Raw genomic sequence first — 24,560 nt, forward strand, 5'->3', positions numbered from 1 at the left:
AGCCGCAGCCGCCGCAGCCGCCTCGGGAAGAGGCGCGTCCCGCGCGGCGGCCTCGAGACCCACCCCCCCCGGAGTGGCGCGTCCCGCGCGGCGGCCTCGGCGCCCCCCGGTCTCGCTGCGGGGCCCGGAGTCGGCGGCGGCTCCCGCAGCCCCCGGGCTCCCCCCGCCCCCGCCGCTCACCTCAGCGCGGCCGCGCGCCCCTCGTCGCCGGCCCCAGCGCGCATGCGCCGCAGGACGGGCCGTCGGGCGGCGCCTGCGCAGCCGCGCCTCCCGGAAGCGGGCGTGCGACGGGCAGCGGGGAGGGCCAGAAAGGCCGCGGCCAGGAAGGCGTGCGGAGGCGGCGGCCATGGAGGACGACGCGCCCGTGATCTACGGGCTCGAGTTCCAGGTGGGCGCCGGGTGCCGCCGTCCCCCGGGCGCGCGAGGAGGGGGGGCCCAGGGCTGCTCCCGGCGGGTTTCGGTTTCCCTGGGTCTCGCTTGGTGCTTGCGGTTGTTCCTGGCTGCAGGTTCCCAGGCTTGGGCTCGTCCCTCGGGAAGAGCCGCCCCGGGGGCTGGAGGCGCCGCCGCCGCCTGGCTCGGGCGGTCGCTGATTCTCCGTGTAGAGCCGCTGCGAATAGAGGAGAGCAGCTGTGTGGGGAGCACCTGGAGCGAAGTGGGAGAAGGAGCAGCTAAAGGGCGGTATACCCGCGAGAGATCCCAGGATGCGGTGCCTTCCTGCTGGGAAGCTCCCACTTGGCTCCATGCCCCGGCTGGCAGGGGTGTCTCGCGTTGCAGGGCATGGAATTATTTAAGTAATGGCGTGTCTGTGTCTGGCTGTTTCCTGTAGGCGCCTGTGCCAAGGGGCCGCGAAGATGTCCTGGCAACCAGGGAAGCTCTTGGGTGGGTTTTGACTTCCTGCTCCCGTGCCCCCTCTCCGGGGTTACCTGCCCTGTGGTCCTCTGTCAGTGCAGCTCTGCAGTGTCATACAGTTTTGTTTGCTATTTCTGTATTAGCTCGTGTTAGAAGTGACCCTTGCCATATGTTAGACCTGCTGCCGTCTGACTATCTGGTATCGTTTTGTGTGTCGTGAAAGGTGGCTGCAACTCTCACTTCAAAATTAGCAACTAGCTTAAACTTATGCTTAGTTTTCTTATTCACCCTGAGCGGAATATATCTCACATTTTAAAGAAAAGCATGGTTTCTTTATTGTGTAAAATAAGTCTCCCAAAATCTTAGCAAGACCTTTGCCTGGGACCCCAATGGTCCTGCCAAAACAAACTACAACAAACACAAGAAAACCCCACGTAGCCCCCGTGGGCCTCATCTCTCTTCAGAATGTGTAGCAGGGCTGTCTGGTGGGAAGGTGGAGCAAAAGGGCTAAGAGGGATCCAAAATAAATGCAGTGAATGCCTTTGGAAAGGAGAGGGAAGGATGGCTTTATGGCTAAGGCAGAAGTGGAGCATGGAGATGAAGGCTCCACTTTTGGTGTCCATCAGCTGCTGATGTAGCCTTAAAGCAAATTACATCACTGTGCCCTCTGGGAATCATCCTAAGGAAGAGGCTTGAGCCTAAAACCTATATGCCTTTTATAACTTGTATCACCAGGTCTAATAAAATATATTATTATGTTTATCAGCCTAGTTTTGTAATGGCTCTGTCATCACAAAAGCTTACAGTTCTCTAGCATGCATCAGAAACACTTTACTGAGGGCTGCCTGTCTTCAGTTTGATGTATGTACTTAAGTGCAGTTGAAATAATATATTTTTCTTGCTTATGTTTGGCTCATTCAATTATTTCCAGACTTTACGTCAAAGCTTAGAGCTTTATTTGTTCAAAAATGAGATTTTTAAGTGATGGAGCATATAAAAAGAAGAAAAAGATTGGGGTGGGGATCTTGTTTTCATCTTTCTTGATACAAATAAAAATTATATGTCATAAAATTGTGAAATCTATAAGCTATGCAATTGGTTGCAGACTACACAACCAGACTCAGCTCCAGAGTTGGTAAGAATTGGCTTTTGGCTGCTGTCACAAGTCAATGTGCCCGTCTGGGATGTGCCTTTCATGTGATCTGGTGTACCCTGGCTTTAAAAGGTAACAACATAAGCCTAGATTGCATCTGGGCTGCTCCACTGGTGAACTTATTGGAGGTTAAACTTGCATAAAAAGACACTTTCATTACTCTGATGTATAAATCCTGAGCCCTACATTTGTTTAACTAGTTAGTTTACATAACTACTTAGCAAAAGGTTTTACCAAATAACAGGGAGAAGCAACTTTTCTTCAGAGGGGAAAAACAGCTAGTGGCAAGAAAATTTTAAAACTGATTATTAACTCAGATTTCTTAATTAGTTATTTTTTGACCTGCTTTCTACTCTTCTCCCCCTTGTTTTGTCAAATGACTGCAGCTTTTTCTATTTATGCTGTTCATAATACTCATCATTCCATTATAATGTGCAAAATGTAGTTTTTCCAAGTGTTTTTATGGCTCTCCAGCGTCTCAATACGCAATGTGAATGTTATGCTGGTGCACATAATTTATGTGAACTTCAGGATGTGTTATTCTTTGGTGTATTTTAAAACTTGGAGCAAGTGTAGTGAAAATGAGACAACTGTGGAGTAACAGATGTGCGAGATGCTGGGTCTGATGAGAGCGCTGAATGATCAGACCGTGGATCTCAATGACAAATACGGGGCAGGTGACAGCAGCAACTGCAGAACACGGTAGTACAGAGGGGTGGTACCTTTTGACAGGACCTGTTACCAGTTCCCTGGATATGAGACTGTAGGGAGCATGGTCTCGGGGCTGTAGTTGAGCACTACTGTTCACCAGTGAAACTCTCTGGCTCTTGCCTCTCCTTTGTAGAGCTGGCCTGTATCTACTGCCTCACCTGGAGGATGCAGAGCACTTATCCTGCGTTTAGCAGGCTGCATTTTCAGGTGTATTTATTTCCTCTCCTCCCTTCTATTATTTGAGTACATGAAGGAGGCTCTTTCAGGGAGTATACAAGTGTGGCTGCACCTCTGTGCTGCCCTGGCTTTGGCTGGCTGCCTGTTTGTGCCCTTGGAATTGAGCTCCATGGAGGGATACTTTCCCTGATGGGCATTTGGCATCGCTATGGTGCCAACGGCGAGTCCAAGTGTCTAAAGATTCCAGGTGTCTAAAAGCGCGTGGCAGCCAGCAAGCAACTGAGCTGAGCTGGGGAAAAACTACCCCTGCCCGTGAGAGAGAATTCTGAGCTTGTGTTTGGAGCATTTGAGGGGCTTGGGAGATACGACGAGACTAGGCTGAATTTCAGTGTAACAGACACTCCTGTTGCAGGTTGTGCACTTTTTTTTTTTTTTTTTTTTTTTTTTTTTTTTTTAAAAAAAGGCAAGCGCTTACAAAGTCAAGATGCAAAGCTGGTAGGAAGCGTGTTAGGTGGATGCAGAGCTGGGGTACCCCATCATCATGGGGACACTTCGAGAACGTTCCTGAGAAGCAGTCTGACAGAGAGGCTGATTCCCTACTACGGTCTGTGTGGTGTGTTGGGCTCCAAAAGGCTTGCATAAGCTGTGCTTGGACCATATTGTAATTTTTAGTTAGTTGTGAGCAGGTTTTATGAAGACGACCAGGAACTACTGATTTGGAGTTTTTGTGCCTGTTTGCAAAGGCAGGGTGAGGCTTGATTTCCATAAGGGAAAATATCACTTTTGGGAACAAAAATCTTAAAGGAGTGCAAAGTACTGACTGCAAATGGATTCGTTACAAGCCTGGTACGGTGTGCAGATATGTGAAAAAATTACAATATTGAGAGTGATTCAACTGATTTGGTTTGATCAAATGGAATAAAGTTGTTAGAGTGAGATTTTCCTGGTGAAAGGAAATTTTCAGGACGGTGCAGGTCCGTGGTGCAGTTACCTGTGCTCCAGGGTGCTCGGTAGCCTTGTGCCTCTCCTAGCGCGGGGACCTGGAGGTTGTGGCTCCTGCAGGTGCTGGAGTTCTCTTCACCCCCAAGAAAATCTCTCTGGTATCTATTATTTATTTACTTACTTTGGGGATGTAGCTTTAGAGCGGTCTTTGGAGAATATATTTTGGATATTCTAAGTCAAGAAATCTCATGCTAATGTCTTATTCCAACTGCTGATGTCCATTTCGGTCCTCCTTCCTTCCTAAGATTGCTTTCTCATGAGTGCTAGTCCAGGACATTTTAATCCAGTATTCTCTCATTTGTTTTTCCATCTACCTTACTCTCCATGTGCCTTTGAGGGCAGCATTTCAGCTGGGAGGACTTCTTGTAAGATGTAAATTAAATGTATTATTAGATTTGAAGACTTACCAGAGGAAGAAAAAAGGTAGATAAATGACACATCTCTTAAGCAATCCCCCAAAGATCTTCATAATGATTGAAATGATTTGAGCTATTTATTTTAGGATCCCCAAGCCATTATCAGGATCCTTGATATTAGGTGTGGTACTTAAGATATGTTAACGATATGAAGGTATAGTTGTGGGATATTGGAAAAAAAGCTATTAAAAGATTATTATTGCTGTTGTGTGTCATTTAAAAACAGTGACACGTGCAGTGTGGAAGTGGGGTTGCTAAGGCTGCTTGTGCTGTGCAGGGTTTTGTGTGAAGGTTGTGCTTGTAGCTGTGAGGGTTTGGGTGGAATTTGCTGGCCCTTGGAGCAGGGCAGTGCAGTTGAATTCTGTGCTGTGGAAGCCTTGGAGGGAGCAGCTCTGTGAAGCACTGCAGGCCACCTGGCCATGAGAGCTGCCTCCCCTTCTGTGGTAGCATCATTGCAGCTTGGGAGGATCTCCTGCTGGAGTGGGAGAAACAAGGCTCTCTGGCGTAAGTAAAGATCAAAGGGTGCCTGCCTGGAAATTGGAATTATGCCAGAAGGTAAAAGTCAAATTCCTGACGCGATCAGCTGGAGCCTTCTCTAGGGGACAACGCTTGTATTTTGTTTTCAGAATGAGTTGCCAGAAAAAGCAAACCTCTTTCCAATCCCTGAAGTAGCAATGTACTATTTTTCTTTTTCTGAATGTAAAAAGATGATAGCCTAATAATATCCTTTAAAATTGGGTTTGGGGACTGCAAGTCAAACACTGTCCTTTGCATTTTGTGTTGCAAGTTAACCGCTTGTTAGTGCACATTGATCATATGAACTTCAAATTATGTGTGGGTTGCAAAAATTCTCTTGATTGCATTACAGTTTGTGCATCAGTTTCAGATGTTGGGGTTGGTGTATGTTGTCTTCTGTTTGCGGATACCAAGCATCAGCTAGACAAAAAATGCATTGCCGAAATATTCAGATTACTCAAGCTATCTTTTTCTCCGCCCCTAAAACTGACAGTTAAATTCAAAAGTTTTTTTATCCATTTGGCTAGTATTTCAAATGATGGAGAGAAGGAGAAAGTTTCAGGAAAATTTGTGAACACAGTGTAGATATTTGGTGTGTTCACTAACACACTTACTCTAAACCCTCTCTCTTTTTAGGCTTGCCTTAGTGTTCCTGGGGCTCCGCTGCTGCAGGTGTCAGAGACCCTTCCCTCTGCAGGCTCAGGTTTATTGGTTTGATTTCTTCCTCCCCAAGGTTTTTACTGTTCTCCAGTTCTGCAGGGGGTCTAAATTGCCACGGTAGAATGGTAGAAGGTCTTTGCCCAACATCATGCTGAGCTTGACATAGGCATGGCCATAGCATCCACGTTCCAATTGGCCTTTCCTGCCTTCTGGCCTGTTGGCTGCTGTTTCTCCCCCTCAAGCTTTATTGTCGCACTTGGGTTTTCAGGTGCTTGCATGCCCTTTGCACTGCCTAAATAAGTGTCTGTGTGTGCTTTACAGCAAGTCTTTGTCTTATCTCCTGTGTGATGCATTTCAGGATCCCTTTCTAAGACAAGGCAAGCTCATGTGGCATCAACACTGTTTTCACCAGCTCTGAACCCGTTGGTGTTTTGATTTGTAGTTAGTATATATTCTGTAGGATCCGTTAAGCGTGTGTGCCTGATAGGAATAACTTTTGAAGGATTGGCATGTATCGATGAGTGCTGTTGTTTTCTTGAAGAGGAATTTGCTCAAGTCTTCCTGCTCAAGCCAACTTGTGCTCATTTCCTTACAGTTTATGGCAAATCTTTCTAGTGACAACTCTCCTGACTTGGGGCTTTGCCCATCACTACCACTGGGGAAAAAATTGGTCGTGTTTGTTGTTGTTTTTTTCTTCTTGTCTGATGGAAAGCAGAATAATAGATAAAATTCTACTTTCACGTTGTGTTTTATCCTCAAAGGGGAAAAGGCCAAATTCTGACGCAAAGAGAGGTAATGGTCACAGGAAGGGAAGGATCTTTCTCATAGTTTAGGAGAATGGGGTTTTGTTTGTTTGTTTTGGTTTTTGTTCACCTTCCTTCTTTGCTTCCATCACTTTTTTTTTTTTTTTTTTTTTGTGGGATTGTTGGATCTTTCCAGCCTTCGACTAAGTGTGTGTGTGTGTGTGCATTTCCCTGGAAGTTCAAGCTTCATCTAGGAAACAGTAGGATTTTCTTTCTGCAAACACACATCTCTGATTCCATCTCAAGTGAGATTCATTCCATCTTCATCAGGCGATTTGGCTGCCTCCTTTTAGCAGGGTCCTTCGCTCAAAGTCCTCTTAGCATAAAATCTGATTCCTGAAGGTGTGTGACTGTTTCTTGGCCTCTAGTTCCGTCTTCCTTCCATGACTCTCACAAGTGTTACTGCAAACAGGTAGCCAGTTCTTTGTAGGCAATATCGGTTTCATTTCTACACCAGCACCTTTGTGTTTGCCGAGGTATCGATCCATGCAGCCCAGGAGGAGCCTGTTAATCCCCAGGTTTAACTGCAGACTTCTTAGTTACCTGGCTCTTCAGCAGTTCTGGAGTGTGAGGTTCCCTTTGGGATGTGGGTCAGTATATTACTCAGTATTGAGGCACAGATTCCACTGAGAAGGTAAAGGAAAGACTTTTCTCCTGGTAATGGAATGAGCAATGTTTGTGTTCAGTTACATGTGTGCACGCTACAGTTTCTGTGACAGTATCATAAAATATTTTCTGTGTGACTTCAACACATACATGTTCACAGAGGGGGAGGTTGTGTTCCATCTCCAGTGGGAAATGCGCATGCTGCCTTTCCAGCTGTGCGGGAGACTAACAAATTATTGAAGGTTCTTGTTTCCTTTCACAGACAAATCTACTCCACTCAGCTTTAAGTGGTTTATTACCACTTATGCCTCTCTTCTTTTGATTTCCCTTCCTCCAAGGTGATGGTGGTCTTTTCCACTTTGGGAATAAGTTTTACTTTTCTTCTGCGGTAAAGAGGTACAAGGTTTGTTCCAAATTCATTCTTGCACTTTTGCTATTGAAGCCACTGCAGCTTGGGAGGAGATCTTGGATTAACTTGGGACCAGATGATGCTTTATGAGCACTCTCCCTTCCTTGCTTGAAAGAGATGCAAAGCTATTGACATATTTTTAGCATTTACTTCAAAATAGTTGAATAGTTTGAAATGAAAAGGAGCTCTTACTGAAGATCTGCAAAACAAGTTGTTCGTTTAACTTAAAGCAAAAGTTTTTGGTGATCTCTGTGAGCTTTGGTTCTTTCTGTCTGTCAGAGATGTGGTTTCACTTGTTCCAAGTGCTGTGTAAAGGGAGTGCAGCTAAAGCAGTGCAGATTCACACTGGTCTGATTGACACTTCAGTACCCAGCTGAACACAAACTAATCCCTGAAATAGTCTCTAGGACTTAAGCTGTATAAAAGTTGCAGTACCGGCTTACACCTGTTACATTAGAAAGTGCAATGAGGCTGTAGTGCTAAATCTTTAGTAAAATATAGCTTAAGTTCGGTCTAAATTACCTCTTGTTTTACAGCTGAAGCATCTATTTGTTCATTAGGAGTTCAGAGCTCGTTCTGAGCAATGAGGTGGCTCTTATTGTTACTGCCAGATAGATGTTTGTATTGTTTTGCCTTTTTAAAGGAGAGAGAGGAAAAAAAAAAAAAACAGATCTTTTGAAGGAGCTGTTCTAAAATTAATCTGTTATTCTGTATTTATGCATTTGAATATAACAAACTTTAAGTAAGTATTTCTAAGCTTATAGGCATCTGTTTGTATTGCTGTAAGACTCAAATAGGACTGTCTCAAAGCCGGGTATTACTGAATCATCAGTTAACTGCAAAGCAAAGGGCTGTAGGGAGGGCTGTTTTACCAACTTACCCGCATCCTTCTAAAGCATTTATTAAAACTACAGACTTTGCAGTGTGCCTGAGCTGTTCTGAACTGTTTCGGGATAAATACAGTGTGAATTTCAAGGTTTTGTCAGCTATGACAGAAAATTCATATTGAGAAACATAGTTTTGTTTGCTTGTTTTTGCCCAGAAAGCAGGCTCTTCCTTTTTGTCAGTTATGGTGTTGCTTAAATCCCAGCCCCTTTCCAGCCCCCCCCCCCCCGCCCTTTTTTGTACTTTGTGTGAATGAGAGGTAAGAGTCTCTGCAAGTAACTAATGCCAAGCAGCATTTACAGGTTTAATTCAATCTCTAGTTTACTTCTCAATGCTTTCCATGTACAGCACGTCCTGTACTGCTTTGGTTTGCTCCTTTACGTTGATACAGCCTGAAAAAACAAAGTGAAGGTCTGAATTCCCTTTAACAGTGATTAGATGAAAACCTAAAGGATTATGTTAATGTTGTAAAATAAATAATTCTGTTGTTCAGGCAGTTCTCATCTCTGATGGTCTAGGGTTGAAAAGCAGGAAGGATGTCTTTCAGTTCTCTTCCAAACCTTTACTGTTAATTTTTTACTGACAGCTGAGTGTTAACTCTCTCTGTTCACTATGATAGTGTTTGCTATCAATTGCAAGCAAAAGAATGCTTTTATTCTTATGCAGATGCCATAAGTCTGAATTTTTTTGAAAAAAACTGGAAGAATACCCTCTCTGATATTGCAGCAAATATATTTAAGAATTGAGTTGCTGCTCTAGTGACATTTTTTCCTTTTTTTTCCTTCATCTACTGAAATTAATTAGGAAGAACTGCTTTCATATAGGATATTATCAGTCAAGTAACAGAGGACAGTTAATGTGTTTGGCAATTGTACCCTGTGTGCACCCTGCGAATGTGAGAAACTGCGCACACACAAAGTAACCCTTTATTGAGCAGCATCAAAACATAAAGGGCAGGAAATGTTTAAAAGCTTTAAGGATGTGATGCTTGACATGATAATTGATTCATAAGCGTCAAGATTTTGGCAGAGATTAATGGCTTGTCTTAATTACACTTTTCTAATGCTTTCTCTTCCCTAGGCACGAACTCTAACCCCTCAGACGGCAGAAACAGATGCAATAAGATTTTTGGTTGGGACACAGTCTCTTAGATATGATAATCAGGTAACTTTTTGTCCAATATCCATTGTGTTTTTTCTTCTTTTCTGTATTTAATAGCATTATAATGAAACTTTGTTTTCTTTCCTGCACCTACCCAGTTTGAATAGTAGTGGTAGTTCAGTTAATGATTTTTGTGAGCAAAGTATAGAGGTGTTACTAAGTATGGGTGAATGAAGTTATGCGTATTTTGGGAAAATTAAATTTAAATTCTTCTAAATTGAATGACTGATTCAGATTGGTTGCTAGTAAAAAAAAAAAAAAAAAAAAACCTCCTTTTTTATTGTTAATTTACATCTTTGGATTGCCTGGAGCTATCTTTAAACCTCAGAAGAGATTGGGAGTAAAATAAAATTCTTTAGATTTGAACCCTGATTGACTTTGATGGGACTCCTGTTGTGCGTATTGTTCTGCATACATGAAGCCTCATAAACTGGATTTTTTGGTTTTAATTATTAGCAATCATCTGTGTGTTTTTCTGATCATAAATTTAGCAACAATTTAAACTAGGGATAAGTGGGAGACTTTCATGGTTCTGCTGGGCTGTTTTGTCTGTAGCTATAGTTAGTTATCTATATAAAAAAACTACCATAATTGTTCTGACTAAAATTCAACAAATGGCTTTGTACTGAAGAGTGGGCTTGAGACCTGAATAATTAGGAAGCTCACAGAATGAATACAGATGCTCACTCCTTTGAAACTGGTTTGTAATTGATTTTACAAGAAGATCTTGGGACTGTATCTTGGGGAAATGTGGGCTGTCTGTTTATCATGCTGAGGTTTTGAGTTTGATGCTCAGAGGTAATGTTGTGTGGTACTCAATTTCTAACGATTCAAAGGCATAAGGACTATGTCAGAGTTCCTTTTTATTTCAGGTAATACTTGTGAGACAAAGAGTTGACAGGATAAATTTGGTTAAAAATGAATACACACTGTAGAGTTTTTGTTCGGATTAGGTCAGATGGGCATCAGGCATTATACTGTGTATTCAACCAGTAGAAGAATACTTTATAACCAGCCAAAAAGTCCCAGCCATCTTTATTTCTTAGTTTTGCTAATAATTAAATCCTGATCCAAAATAGCAATTGAAGACTGGTTCTAGCTTCTTGGCTGATATCCAGGAGGTATTAAATAATTTAAATGGACTCATTCAGGTAAGCGTAAATTCCTAATTTTAGCAATGCCTCTGCACGTACATATTTCAACTTTATCAGGCATTCTTGCTGCCTTTTTTTTTTAATTTTCCTTCCCCCACCCTGTGAATATTATTAATAATAGACACGCAGGAAACTTCCTGGGGTGGCAGGTTGAATTTGGGAGGTATTGGCCTTGAGCTGTGCCTCAGGCTGCCAATGCCTTGCAGCCAGTTGCTAATCCCCATGAAGTGCCCTAGGCCTTAAATCCTCACTGTTTAATTCAGTAGTAGATTGTCTAGATTTCCTTAAAACTTTATTTCCAGAGCAGTTTTGTGAGCTGAGCTGCTGCCTCTCCTACTTGATAGGGTACTGCCCTGCATGCAGCCCCATCAGCTGCAAAGCCTCCTTTATCAAGGAATATTTCTGTAGGAAGTGATTTAGGCTTTCTGTAGAAGACAGTGAAACTTTTCTTATTAACACTTTTATTTCAAAGTGAAGGAAGAAAAATCTTAATATGATTTAGTGTCATTAATCTCCCAAATGCTGAAGCAATGTGTAGTACTTGGTATTTGCCAATTTGCTATCTGGTTTCTTCAGCCTGCGAAGACATGATTTAAGAAAATCCTGTTTGGACATTGCCAAACTTCCAGCTAGTGGTGATGTCACTTGAAACAAGCATCACAGTGGAGCAGAAACTGGTTACCTGTGACTTCCAGGGACTTTAGGTGGAGTTGAGGGTATTCTTTCAATTTACGTATTGAATGACCCTCTTTATTTTGTGCTCCCACTAACCAAGGTATGTGTTACTGCAGCAAATGGAATTTTGATTTGTGATTCACCTTTAGGGACTTTGGTACAGATGCCAAGGAGAATAGGTAACTCCATGGGAGGGTTTTCTTTTTCATTTTTCAGATAGCTAATAACAAGCAAATTATGCAGTCAGGAAGGGCCAGTTGTGCCCTGTATGGAGAACTAATGCAGTTTTAAGTCCAAATTCTCTTCTACCAAGACACATCTCTGCACTTCCACATTCCTTCTTAATATACCCAAGCATTCCCGATTCAGGAAATTTTGGTGATCTGCTCCATCTGAGATGCAAAAGCCAAATATAAGTATTTCTGTCTTCTTATAGGTTGTAGCTGTAGTATATGTTGTTATATATTGTTATTCCTTACCTTTTAATACTGAGGTCTTCAAAAAGCTATTTTTGTCAACAGTTTCATTTATAAGTTTATTCATTGGAAATATCAAAACATTGAATGTAGTATTTTAACAACAAAAAAAAACACAGGAGAAGGCTGCATAGATGATGTCTTTCAATAGAAATAGAAGAGGAGCAGTTAGAAATTGAGGTTTAATGATGGAATGACTAAATGCTCTGTATAGACAGAAGCACTCAAATCGGCTCTTAATAAGCTATCTTAGCTTCAGATAACAGTTCTTTCCCATCCCAGCTCTTTGAGAATGTTTAAATTTGATAATTTGGATGTCAAATTGGTGCAGGTATTTAAAACTAGTGTGAGAAGTATTAAACTAATGGAAGTAGTTTGTTTACTTTTAACTGTGATATGAAAATTACTTTCAAACTTTTAAGTTGCAACATTGAGAAGAGTATATCCTTGAAATATGGAAATTGTTTTTCTGGAGAAACATATCCTGCATGAAATTAATGTTACACTAAATTGTTAGTATAACAATTAATTAAGGTAGATATGAGTTATAAAATTCTCATTAAATTGTTCTGTGCAATCACTGTGTATAATTAAGACCCTCAGGAAAACATTTGAAGCCCTAATGTTCTCTTTTATTTTATTTGCAGATTCACATCATAGATTTTGATGATGAAAATAACATTATAAATAAAAATGTTCTCCTTCATCAAGTGGGTGAAATTTGGCACCTTAGTACCAGTCCTGCAGATAAAGGTGTGCTAGCAACATGCTACAATAAAAGTAAGTGCTTTCTAATCACTTCTCACTTGTTTAAGTATTAAAATACCCACAAGGATGATCAGGGGCCTGGAACATCTGCCCTATGAGGAGAGGCTGAGGGAGCTGGGCCTGTTCAGCCTGGAGAAGGCTCTCTCCTTCTGGCTGAGAGGGGACCTGATCAGTGTCTATAAGTACCTCAAGGGAGGGAGTGCAGAGGTCTCTTTTCAGTGGTGGCCACTGATAGGACTAGAGGAAATGGCCGGAAACTGAAACACCAAAAGTTCCACAGGAACTTAAGGAAAAATTTCTTAACAGTGAAGGTGACAGAGCACTGGAACAGGCTGCCCAGAGAGGTTGTGGAGTCTCCTTCTCTGGAGATCTTCAAAACCCGCTTGGATGCAGTCCTGTGCCACGTGCTTTAGGTGTCTCTGCGTATGCAGGGGGGTTGGACTAGATGATCTCTAGAGGTCCCTTCCAACCCTAAGCATTCTATGATTCTATGAAGTTGAAAACCTAGCAATGTGTAAACAATTTAAAGTAATATTTCTCTCAATACAAACATTTTCCAAAGATCCTGGAAATCCTGGTCTACCTCATAGCCTTAGATTATCTTTGTTATAAGTCTACTCTTAAATTCAAATTGCAGAAAGCAGCAAAAAAAAAAACTTTTCATCGGGCAAACAATATGGCAAATGAGATTCTTTGTTTTCATAGAATTGTAGAAGTATCAAAAGGAGCTAGGTGAAATGTGGGTCTGCTGGTAAACGGGGCATGGGCCCTGGTGACAAAGGTTACAGGAAAAGCTGAGATACTAGATGCCTTCTTTGCCTCAGTCTTCACAGTAAGGCTGGTCTGCAGGAATCCTAGGCCCTGGGGAGCAGGGAGAAAGCCTGAAGAAAAAAGGACCCTCCTTTGGGGGAGGAGGATCAGGTTAGGGATCACTTAGGCAAATTTGACAGGCACAAGGCCATGAGCCCTGATGGGATCTGCTGAGGGAGCTGGTGTTAATACATGGCCACTCTTGATTGTCTTTGCAAGTTGTGGAGATCAGGAGAGGTGCCTGATGGCAAATGACTGACTTTCTTCTGACAGCAAATGTCACTCCAATCTTAAAAAGGGCGAGAAGAGGACCCAGGAAGTTGCAGGCCAGTCGGCCTTACCCAGTGCCTGGAGAGGTGCTGGAGCAGCTCTGTCTGGATACCATCTCCAAGCACAAGGTGATTAGTAAGCATGGATATCCAACCTGATAGCCTCCTATGAAGGAGTGACTAGGTGGGTAGATGAGGGGAGAGCAGCGGATGTTTTCTACCTTGGCTTCAAAAAAGCTTTTGACACTGTCTCCTGTAACATCCTTGCTGGCAAGCTCAGGAATGTGGGCTAGAGAGGCAACCAGCTTTCTCTTGGGAGAGAACTTGTCAAACAGGTTTGCTAGAAATGGGCTTCTATCCAAGCACTTCAAATTCGTGAGATATCTGATGACCATAATTGGACATATTAATTCGTATGCATGTTTACTATTCTAGCTGCTTTTTGTTCTAGATTTGATTTGCTATACCAAGTCATGAATATTAAACTTTATTGTTTGAACTTAGTGCATCTTCATTTAGAATCATCAGTCATAAATATTCCAAAAAACAAGATATGCCTCTTAAATGATTATTGATGGCTCCAAATAGCAAAATGTGGAGCAGAAAGCACACAGGCTGGGGTTGTATTAAAAAGTATTGAGTTCAGCAAACAACTTATTCCAACATAATGCAACCAAGCTAAACAGTCAAAACCTTTTAAGATCCTTTTAGGCACTGGCTTTTATGCACTGTGTTTGTTTTGCTTTGCTGTTTTAAAAAGACTCTAACTTTTTTCTTTATCAAAGTACCAGTCAAATGAGATGCTGTTGGAAATAGTCATATATATTCATATTGTAACTGTCTCTCATGTCTAAGCACAGTCATCCTGGCAATTTTTTGTTGTTGAAACTGGGGGCATGAAGAAATGAGGTGTTTAGCCATTATTAGTAGCTCTTTTTTGAACATTTTGAAATGGTGAAATTTGGCAGAGAAGAATAATACTTGAATAAGAAGTTTGGAGGAAGATTTTTTTTGACCTAAAAACAGTACTCTTTTATTTTATATTTTTAATCAATCTTTTTGGAGCATACAGGTTATGCTTTTGTCTGATGCTCCTCCAAAAGAAAGATTTCAACAGTCCATATGAGTGCAGTAATAAGATCACTTAAATATTGGTTAAAGTAAGAATTTCTGCCATACTGTAAATTAATTCATATAGGTTTTCATTCTGTGTCTTCCTAGTTTTAATATATGGCTTTTAAAAAAACATCGGTTATCACCAAACCCAGTGATATATGCTGTCCACTTCTGCTTTGTGTGGGAGCAAGGGGGAAATGCATGAAGAGCTGCTAAGGTACTGCTCCCGCTTATCTTCCAAAGTGCACTAGGAGGGAAGGGGAGCTGGTGGAAATTCAGCAAGACAAAACTGATTATCATGGTAACCTTAGCCTGTGCAGAGTTAAAAGTCTGCTCAGACCTAAGAAGTATCAGTTCTAGCGGAAAAAACAGCAGAGGGGAGAAAACAAGGAATGACACAACTGTCTTGTCTGTTAGTGCGAGCTGGTTTTGGTACCCGATGAGTCAGTGAGATGCAGCAGCATCGGGGGTTGGCCCTGTGCCAGTAATGCTGCTGCTCTGAGAACTCGCAGTGGAATGGCCGTTCTCTGAAGTTCAGCTTTTCATGTTGATCTTTGCTTTAAATCCACTGGGAAGAGGGAAAGAGGAATTTAAAAGCAAAATTGCTCTTGAGCGTAAATTAAGACTTGAAGTTGGGCTGTTTCCATTGCAATAGCAATAGAATCTATGTTGAAAGTGAGGAAAGGAAAACAGTGTCTTTAGAAAGAGCTAGTCAAAAGCCCTTCCAAGCTCATTTTGAAATTAACTTCAGCAATAAGTTTTTACACTGCTATTTTCTTCCATATTTGTGCTTGACTCGTGTTTCTCTTAAGAACTGAGTTCTTGATCAAAACTGCGTTGTGCCTGTAAAACAATTTAGTTTCCTGGTGCAGGCGTGTTCTTCAGCTTCTGCAAAATTAGGTTCCAGGTTTTAATAACGTAGTGACACACAAAGCCACAAGAGGGCAAAAGAAAGTGCAGCTGTAGAAGACTACGGTCTGGCATTTTAGATGCAAACCTGCACCCCTATATGTGTGTGTGTGTGTATATATATGTATACACACACGCACTCCTCTTATGTTTCTGCGAACATGATAGGTGCCACTGTGCAATGATGATGAAGTTATTTAACTTATTTTTGCAAATCCATGAAAAATGCAAGCTTAACTTCGATAAAAGAGAGAAATAGCAGTTTCGTGTTTGTATGTGTGTATTTAAAATCCACTAATTTGAAACACTGCGTTTGCAATGAGTTATCTGTCTAGTGCATTACTTTTTCTTTCTCTCTTTTCTCCTCACCCAATAGATATTTACTTCTTTCAGCAAAAAACTCTTCAGTAAGGATATTGGAAATAATATTGCTGGTGATGCTCACAACTGCTTAGTTTCATAGACAGTACATGGCATTGACTTCTTTGGTTTCAATTGCCTTTGCTGTAGTAAAAACCTTCTATGTAGGTGAAATCATTGGTAGAGTTGCATGATGAGCCATGAAATAAGGAAGTGGCGTGCAGGAAGCAGAGTTCAATGATCTCTCTAAATTTTCCCCTGTGTTTTTTTTTTTTTTTTTTTTTTTTTTCTTGGCACAAGACTGTACCGAGGATAGTTTTTGTAGTTTCAGGGAAGAAATATAATAAATGATGGTTCTCTTAAGTGTTCCTTGCAGTTTATACTTATTGTTCTCTAGAAATTGTAGTTATGATATGCAGCTTCTGGCATTCCCATGAAGTACCTTCCAGTAAGGTTTTAAATGAGGTGCCTGGCATCTGCCACATGACTTGTGTGATGGAAAACCACCATGTAGATTATGATTTTTTTTTTTTCTCTTCTATCAATAGCCTGCATTGCTGAGATACTGTTCCATGTTAACTGGTGTTCAAATGGGAGGCCTGTGTATGTGAAGCAAAGCACAACTATGGCAGAAAAAAAGGAGGGAAACAGAAGTATTGCAAGATGATCATGAGATTGAAGAGAGTCCTAAAATATGGCAAGTTGATGAAATGCTTTTGAACTGGAGCTGTTCAGATTGAAGACACCCTCTGAGGTCCCTAACTCAACCTTCTGGGGAAAGCAGAGTTAGCTCTGAGATCACACCAGGTTGCTCAGTACAGTTGAGACCTGAAAACCTCTTCAAGTGGAGACTGAAAGGCCTCTCTGGAAAGCCCATTCCCCTGCTTGGCTGTGTGCAGGGTACAGAATTTTTCCTTATATCCAATTAGAACCTGTTGTTTTGACTTAGGCCAAGTGGCTCTTGTTTTCCCACTGTGTACAAAGTGAAGAGCTACTCTTAAGCTGCCCGAAGCTTCCCTAGGCCGAGCAAGATGGGTTCAGGGCCTGTGCGGGGCATGTGTTACAAGCACCCAAGCATCTTGGTGCCCTTTTGTTGAACTAGCTTCACTCCGTAAATGTTTCATTTTAAGGAGTCCCTGCCTCTTCCTGTAATCACATCTCTGCAGTAATGTGCTGCAGAGATGGCTTTTCAGCTTGGGCTGGAGTCACCACCTCTTATTGTAGCCAATGTGTTGTCATTTTTTCCCTTTGTGTTAGCTGTTTTCTGTGTCGTGCACAGGGTGGAGTCCTTATCTTTTGAGTGTTTTGTACAATGCATAGCACAACTAAGTCATTAAAGATTGGTGTTCTTGGTTGATGAAATGCCCTGTTCCAAAGAAATGTTTCAGACTGAGCGCATGGCAAAGAGTAGCTCTTGAGCACTGGGAAGACAGTATCCAGGCTGTGTTCAGAATTAGTGGGCTTAGAATGATACAACTTGTGCTAAAATATAGCAGACTGGTTATCATCTGTAATGGCACCTCAGCTGGGTGTGCATGTTTATCTGAGATGGAATATGTTACTTGCCGATTGAAAAGGAATTGCAAACTTTCAAGTTGCAGATATTTCAGTTTGATTCCCTCTGTCGTGAATTGATTAATCAACCTGCATTGCTTGAAAGTGTCCTATTCTCTCTGCTTAGTTAAAATGGCTGGGGAGACTTCTCCTTGCCATGTTCATCCCTCTCTTTGTTTTTACTCTTGGATTCAGTGTTTCATTTTATTCTTGGTGCATTCAAAAACAGTGCCCCCATAGCCTCTTATATAAAGAGTTCTGTTATATTTATTATGTAACAGAATTCTTGAGGTCAGAAAGGACATTCGGAGGCCTTCTAGTCAGCCCCCCTATTCAGAGCAGGGTCAACTAGAACAAGCTGCCTGAGACCATGAATATATCCAGGGATGAAGACTCCACAATCTGTCTGGGCTGTTCTATCCTTTCACTGCCTTCACAGTGTGGGCTTTTTTTAGTCATTATTTACAAGTGGAATTTCTTGTATTTCTGTGTGTACCCATTTACCCTTATCCTGTCAGTTGGCACCACTGAGGAGTCTGACTCCATGTCTTTGCTCTCCCTTGCAGTATCTATGTGCATTGATTTCCATCCTCCCTGAACCCTCTCTTCTCGAGGCTTCAAACTTCAATCATATTTGTGGTCCTTTGCTGGACTTGGTGCAGTTAAGTCCATGTCTCCCTTGTACTGGGGAGCCTGGAACTGGACACAGCAATCCAGATATGGGCCCATCAGTGTTCAGTGGTGGGGAGGAGAGGGAATCATCTCCAGAGATTTGCTGGCAAGGCTCTTCCTAGTGCAGCCTGGGATACTTTTGGCCTTCCTTGCTGCACAGGTGCATTGATGGCTAATGTTCAACTTATTGACCATCTGCTTCCTTGGTGGTTGGCTCCCAACCTGTATATGTTGATGGGATTATTTTTTGCTAGATGCAGGACTTTGCTGAATTCGAGGTTTCTTTTGGTCCATTTCTTCAGCCTGTTGAAATCAGTGTGTGAGGTTCAGTGAGGTCTTTAACAGAATCCATCTTGCTGTCAGCCCTGGGAACGCATAGTTAGTGACTGACTTCCTCTTGGACTTTATGCTGCAGCTCAAAATCCTTTGAGCCCAGCAGTTCAGCCATTTTCATCCCATCTCACTGATTGCTTCTGTAGTCTGTACTTCATCAGCTTGTCTATGAGGATGTGATATAAGACAGTGTTGAAAGAACAGCAAAAGTCAAGATTAACATGATTCAATGCACTCCCACTCTTCCCTTAATTGTGGAAGGAAATCAGGTTCATTAAGAATTACTTCCCCTTTGTAATTCCATACTGACTACTCGCAAATGCCTTCTGGCCCTTTATATGTTTGCAAATGGTTTTTGGGAGGATTTGCTCCATCACCTTCCCAGGAAGGCTAACCAACGTGTAGTTCCCTGGATCCTCCTCCTTTAAGGTGGGAATGAGATTTGCTTTCTCTCAGTCCTCAGGAACCTTCTTCGTTTGCTATGATCTTTCAAAGATATTGAGAGTGGCCTTGCAGTGACAACAGCCAGCTCCATCTCTTCTCCTGGTTCTATCTCATCAAGTTCCATTTCTATAGATATAGGTACTTGGCCGCCTTCTTTTGAGGGTAAGTAGTAGTGTGGTGTTTGTTTTTCTGTCTTTTTTCCTACAGATTTCTCCCTGGTCTTAGAGGCCTGGCTTTCCTGAGGGCCAATCTTAACAGTGAAAACTGAAGTGAACAAGGTATTTAGTAACTCTACCTTTTCCATGTCCTTTGCCACAGGACTCATATCTCACTTGCCAGCAGGTCCCCATTTTCCCTAGTGTTGCTTTGCTGCTGTGGTGGATCCCCAGAAGCCTTTTCTGACTTTGACAGCACTGCTCACATTGGTCTGCCCTCTAATCCTAAACCATGAAATGTCATCTGACTCATCGTCAATCCTTAGCAGAGCTCCAAGGCTTCCAGCTGCTGTCTTGAATAATGAACAGTTTTAACCTTCCAGGTCTGCTGTTCCTGATCAGTCTGTACATATCCGTCCCAATAAGACTGTACATTTGAAGAAAATGTAAAGCACACTGGAGCAGAAATGCTATCCCATTTCTAAGCTGAACTTTTGGTGTTGGGATAGTTGAGGTTTTTCCAGAATCAAAGCTTATGGATTTGTTTTTGGTTGTGTGTGTGTTTTTTTTTTTTTTTTTTTTTTTTCTTAAGCTTGGTACAGAATCTAGCTATTAATTGTTTATAATCAATATCTTCCATAGACTCCTTATGCTTGATGTATAAGAACCGCTGAAAGGTAGCGGTTCGCATTGTCCATATAAGGTCCAGATCCAAGCAAAATACAACTGAGGGACAAAAGCTCTGAATTACAAGTCAGTGGTAGAAGAAAGTTTGTGTGTGATAGTGTAGCTACACATCTAGCTCTCTTTATTGAGGTAAGTACTGTGTGGAGACTGTAACGATCTGGCATGAGGGGTAACAAACTACCTTTACAAATCAAGTAACTGGTTAGGAATTGGTCCCCAGGACTTGGGGCAGCCGCATGAACTAACTACTCGTGTTGGGTACAGTGATGTTTGTCTTGTTTGAGGTAGGTTTCTGTGAACTGTCCAGTCATTCTGTTTGTCTTTGGAAATCTCATGCAGTAAAATGTGAATACTAAAGGTTATTTAAATAGGATATTAAATGAGAAACTGTCTAGTGAGGGCCTGAAGCAATGAGGGGAAAAATGCTTCTTGGTTCCCATCAAATTGTTAAGAAGTTTAGGCTTTAATGTTTCACTGAACATCAAGGGGGATGCATTGCTATTCTGTAGCCCTATTTAGCTGACAGCTGCTGTGGCTTGGGAGGTGATGAAGTTAGTGCTTCTGAGACCTGCTCTCTGTGCTTTTTTTTTGTGTGTGTGCTGAAAAGTATCAGTGTTGATAATAGCGTAAGTATGGTCCTTTGGCTTTATTGGTGTATTGCACAGATTCCCTCAGGACAGGGTGAAGCTCTCAGTGCTTTTTGAGTGGCCAGCTAATACCTTGTGTCTTGTATGCCTCCCACTGTCGCAGTTATGAAAACTGAGCTGGTGGTAACAGTTCTGGGAAGGCTGTTAGGAACGAACAAAAGAGGGTGGTAGAGGGTAGGTGGTGCCAGTTTCCCCACTTTTTTTCTACTGTGTTAAAATACTTGGAGATGTATCCGTGTCAAAAGAGACGTAACTCATTGTTGTGACTTATGAGGTTTGGTCATATGAAGCATCAGAAAGAAAGCCCTCCTATGTGCTGTTAGGCAACTTTAACAGCCTTTTAGCCAAATTCTGCCGGAGAGCCATACTGCAAAGGTCAGCTCATCAATATAGCAACAGCTACAGTTCTTCACTTGCAGCTGTTCCCATATGCCAGAATTTCAGCAATGCAGTCAGGAAATTTTAAGCTCCCACAAACATATATATGCATCTCCCAAAGAAAAGAGACATTGCTGCGACATTGTCCCACATCCCCTTCGGATAGCATAAGGATCGTCAGACTACGGAGGAGTGGAATTTATGCCCTCTGCAGTTCTTCACCCTGCTGACTGCTTACTTTCTGCAGGTGCTGTCTTCAACCTCCATACGATACGAGGGTTTTATCTGCTTCTCCCACCTGCCATACCCCACTCCTTTGCACGCTCACTTTGATCATTATCTCTGTGTTGCTCTCTGGTGCATTCGTCTTTAAAACCTCTGTATATACAATGCAAATATTGGGATCCATTATCTAAAGATCTAAGCTATATTGGTGTTGTATTGGTATGCAGTAAATGTGAATTTATGGTCACCTGTGATCAGCAAGTCAACTATGAGAAGGCTGCAGCTTATGCAGCGCTCATCATGCATTGAAGCAGTGAGCCCAGAGCTAAGCGAGGAGGGTGGATGTCCTGCAGGGAGTGTATGTCTGGGCTGGCCCGGACCATAACGTGTGACTCTGCATTAGTTACTCCTTGCAGCTCTCTTGAAAACATGCTGCTGTTAAAATACAGGCTGAGCTGCTGTCATTTTTCTGCCCTATTTCTGTATGCATGTTTTTCAAAATCAGAGTAGCTTAAAAATGCTTTTGAATCATGTGGCAAAAAATCAAGCAGCCCTTAATTTGGTTTGGAAATTTTTATCTGAAATATATAGGTCAGATCTATTTAGGGATTAAAATGTGAAGTAAAAGACTGTGTAGGCATTAAGATTTTTCATCTTGTCTTACCCAGAAAGAGTGGCCGGCTGTCTTCCTGCCCCCTGCTTCTTGTGGCAGCAGAGGATGTGTAGCTGAATAGACTGAGCATGGCAGGGTGATTTTGTTTTGCCTTTTTAAATGAATTTACTAAAAAGGCTGCAAGGTTCTTTATTTTTTAAAGCATACTTGAATCATTTTGATTTTTATTTCTTCATTTTATTTAAAAGGCAGCAGGATGTCCTTAATGGGAAGGAGAGCTTCCTCTCCTCTCCTCAGCGGTGAGGAGGCCTCAGCGCCCTGGCTGCCGGCTCCTGTGGTGCTGCGAGCAGTAATGGCCCCAGCTGCACTGCCCCTAGAGCAGCTTCCCTGCTCCAGCCGGGTGGATTTAGGAAGTACACACCTCAGGGGGTGGATTTAGGAAGTACATGCTTGTTGTTATACCCTGGGCAACAGCAGCCGTCAGGCCCTGGCGCTCCGACTCTTCCGGCCTGGCTTCAAGGTTAAACATGGCGGGAAGCAGCAGAATGACAGCAAAAAGTGGAGGGGAAAACGATGTTCTTGCAGGCGCTGTGCGTAGTTAGCAATTAGAAAAATTAAAAATGCCGAGTTAAAGGCACATATAAAAGTGCATGAGAAAAGAAAATAGGAGACTAGCAATAACTGGCTTTAGTATATTGTGGGAGAAAGGAAACAATTAAGGGTGACTTATCAAAGGGGTTTAGTTAAGAAGGATCATAAAGAGTGATTGAACATCAAGATGAAAATGTTGTGTAAAATGATATAAGCGGGGAGCAGAGCCAGTCCTGGGTGTTGGCTCATGTGTCCCTGGGTAACTAGGATCTAAATTCATTGGAGTCTGCTGGATTTTGAATGGGGAAAAGTAATACTTCTTGTGTGTCCGTTTAAACTTATTTTTATACTTTTTCCCTTTATACTATGACAGTGCCCAATGGCATTACTTTGCTTAAGAGATTTAGATTTATTTAAGAGTTTTATTTTGTTTTACTTTTCCAATTAGTCATTAAATAGGAAAGCTTTATATTTAAAGAGAGGTGATGGATAAAAACAACATAGTTCTTTGCCATTTCTAATGTGTCCACTGCCTCTGAAAGATCCTGGCAGATCTGGTTTTGGGGCAATAATTGCAGTAGGTGAATTGTTGGCGGGCAGAGTATGAACTATGTTGAGTCATGGGTGTCTCAGTCCAGATGTGAAAGGAGGAGGTAAAAGGGGCTGATGACAGACTGATGACTGAAGACAGTCTCGCTGTTATCTGTAAAGCATTGGTCACAAAAAAAAAAAAAGAGACAATGACATGTTAAATCTTTGTCACATTTAATCCTCATCATACAAGAGAAAAACCTTTATCTGATTCATTGTACGTTGTCAAAATAACCCTCTTCTCTGCTTGAACTGCAGAGTATCAATGAGTGTCCTTACTTGTGATGGGGATTTGTTTTTATATTCCATGTATTCTCATCTTCTGACTTTTCTCTGTTTTAGGAATATTTGACTGGCAGAAGCATCTCCAAATAGTTTCAGGTGTTCATTACTCTTTAGTTAAAACTGAGGTCAGCAAGGTTTTTAACTAAAATACTTTTTCTTCTAGTTTCCATAGGAAATATATTTGAGGAGGCGGAGTTTCAGTAAAGGGATTTGGTGTGAGAAAGCAGTGAAATTACTGGATTGCTTTTGATTGCAAAGTCACGTACAGCTTCAACACTGCAAGTAGAGCTTTTTCTTTAAGAAACTATGTTCACTGTCTACAGTGACAAATTGAACTTGCCCCCCCTTCCAATATATCTCTTCTGACTTACCTCAATCATTCAGTCATCCAGATATCAAATCTGGATGAACGAGGCTATATATATATGTGTGTATACACACACACACACATATATATATATATATATATATATTTTTTTTTTCCTCCCTCTAAGTAGTCTCTGCAGATTTTTATCATGACACCTGATGTATGCTTGAAATCCTTGCAGTTTTCCAGACTGTGGTCCTTTCTAAAGGATTCTTTATAATAACTCTTGGCTGGTAGACTTCATAGTTTCTAGCATCTACATCTGGAGACCTGACAGAACTCACTTCATCTTTCAGTATGTAAGCCTTTAACTGTAGGACTTGCTGAAGCAAAATCAAAAGTTTGTTTTATTGGATTTTATTTATTATTTATTTCAAAGAACAACTCTTCACAAGGACATGAGTGACTTTCTCAGTGTCTGGAGCAAATGTATTACACCTGGAATCAGCAGTCTGTGTTCCTGTACTTGCATATTTCCTCTACTTCCAGGCTCAAAATAACTGTAGAGTTAAGACATGTCTACTGGCTTCTGTGTTCCAGCCAGCAATGCTGCAGTGTGTTGATATGTTTTATAGGAATTAATTCTATAAAGCAGTATATCAGGTAGCTGTAGTTAAGGTTACACATGTGTTTTCTTGTCAACTCTCATTAATGACTTTCCAGTATGTTTACCTTCCAGGCAGAAAAATTTTGGACTTATTTCTCTCAGTGGCTATTACCTTAAGCTGCAGCAACTCTCTAAGGGGAACTGTATTTGGAAGAAGATAAAATGGGATACTTCACCCGCTTGCAGCTTCTCCTATTTCGTATGTGTATCGAAACAGCTAGTAGTGGAATGCTGAATGAAGGAATAGCCCTCACTGAGAAGTCCCTCTGAGTGCTCCGGTGAAAATTGCTATTGATTTGACCAAGTTGTGACCTTTTGCAAATTGCACGCTCCGTGTGCACAGTGTTTTTGCACTTGCTGTACTTGCAAAGTAGGCAACGAAAGAGGCCTATGCTCTCTTGCCATGGTTGCCTCACTGAGGCTTTGGATGAGCTCACTGCAGTTGGTTGCTGTACTCTCAAGGCTGAGAGTGCAACTCTGTTTAGGCACTTTCTACCTTGGTTTTGTTCTTTTGTTTTCGCTTTGT

At 41.8% G+C, this 24,560-nt stretch overlaps 1 protein-coding gene across 1 annotated transcript in view; it reads left to right on the forward strand.

Annotated features, from left to right (window-relative positions):
• Positions 1-251: 251 nt before the first annotated feature.
• EIPR1 (EARP complex and GARP complex interacting protein 1) overlaps positions 252-24,560 on the forward strand; it is a 59,197-nt gene continuing 34,888 nt past the window's right edge. Inside the window, exons 1-3 of the mRNA XM_088530596.1 lie at positions 252-388; positions 9,268-9,351; positions 12,301-12,433. Coding sequence (XP_088386722.1) covers positions 347-388; positions 9,268-9,351; positions 12,301-12,433 — 259 coding nt within the window. The 5' untranslated portion in view covers positions 252-346. The remainder of the gene's footprint in view (positions 389-9,267; positions 9,352-12,300; positions 12,434-24,560) is intronic.

This window comes from Tinamus guttatus, unplaced genomic scaffold, assembly GCF_059628265.1.
Source record: "Tinamus guttatus ecotype Peru unplaced genomic scaffold, ASM5962826v1 Tinamus_guttatus_pri_ptg000383l, whole genome shotgun sequence".
Classification (NCBI taxonomy): Eukaryota; Metazoa; Chordata; class Aves; order Tinamiformes; family Tinamidae; genus Tinamus; species Tinamus guttatus.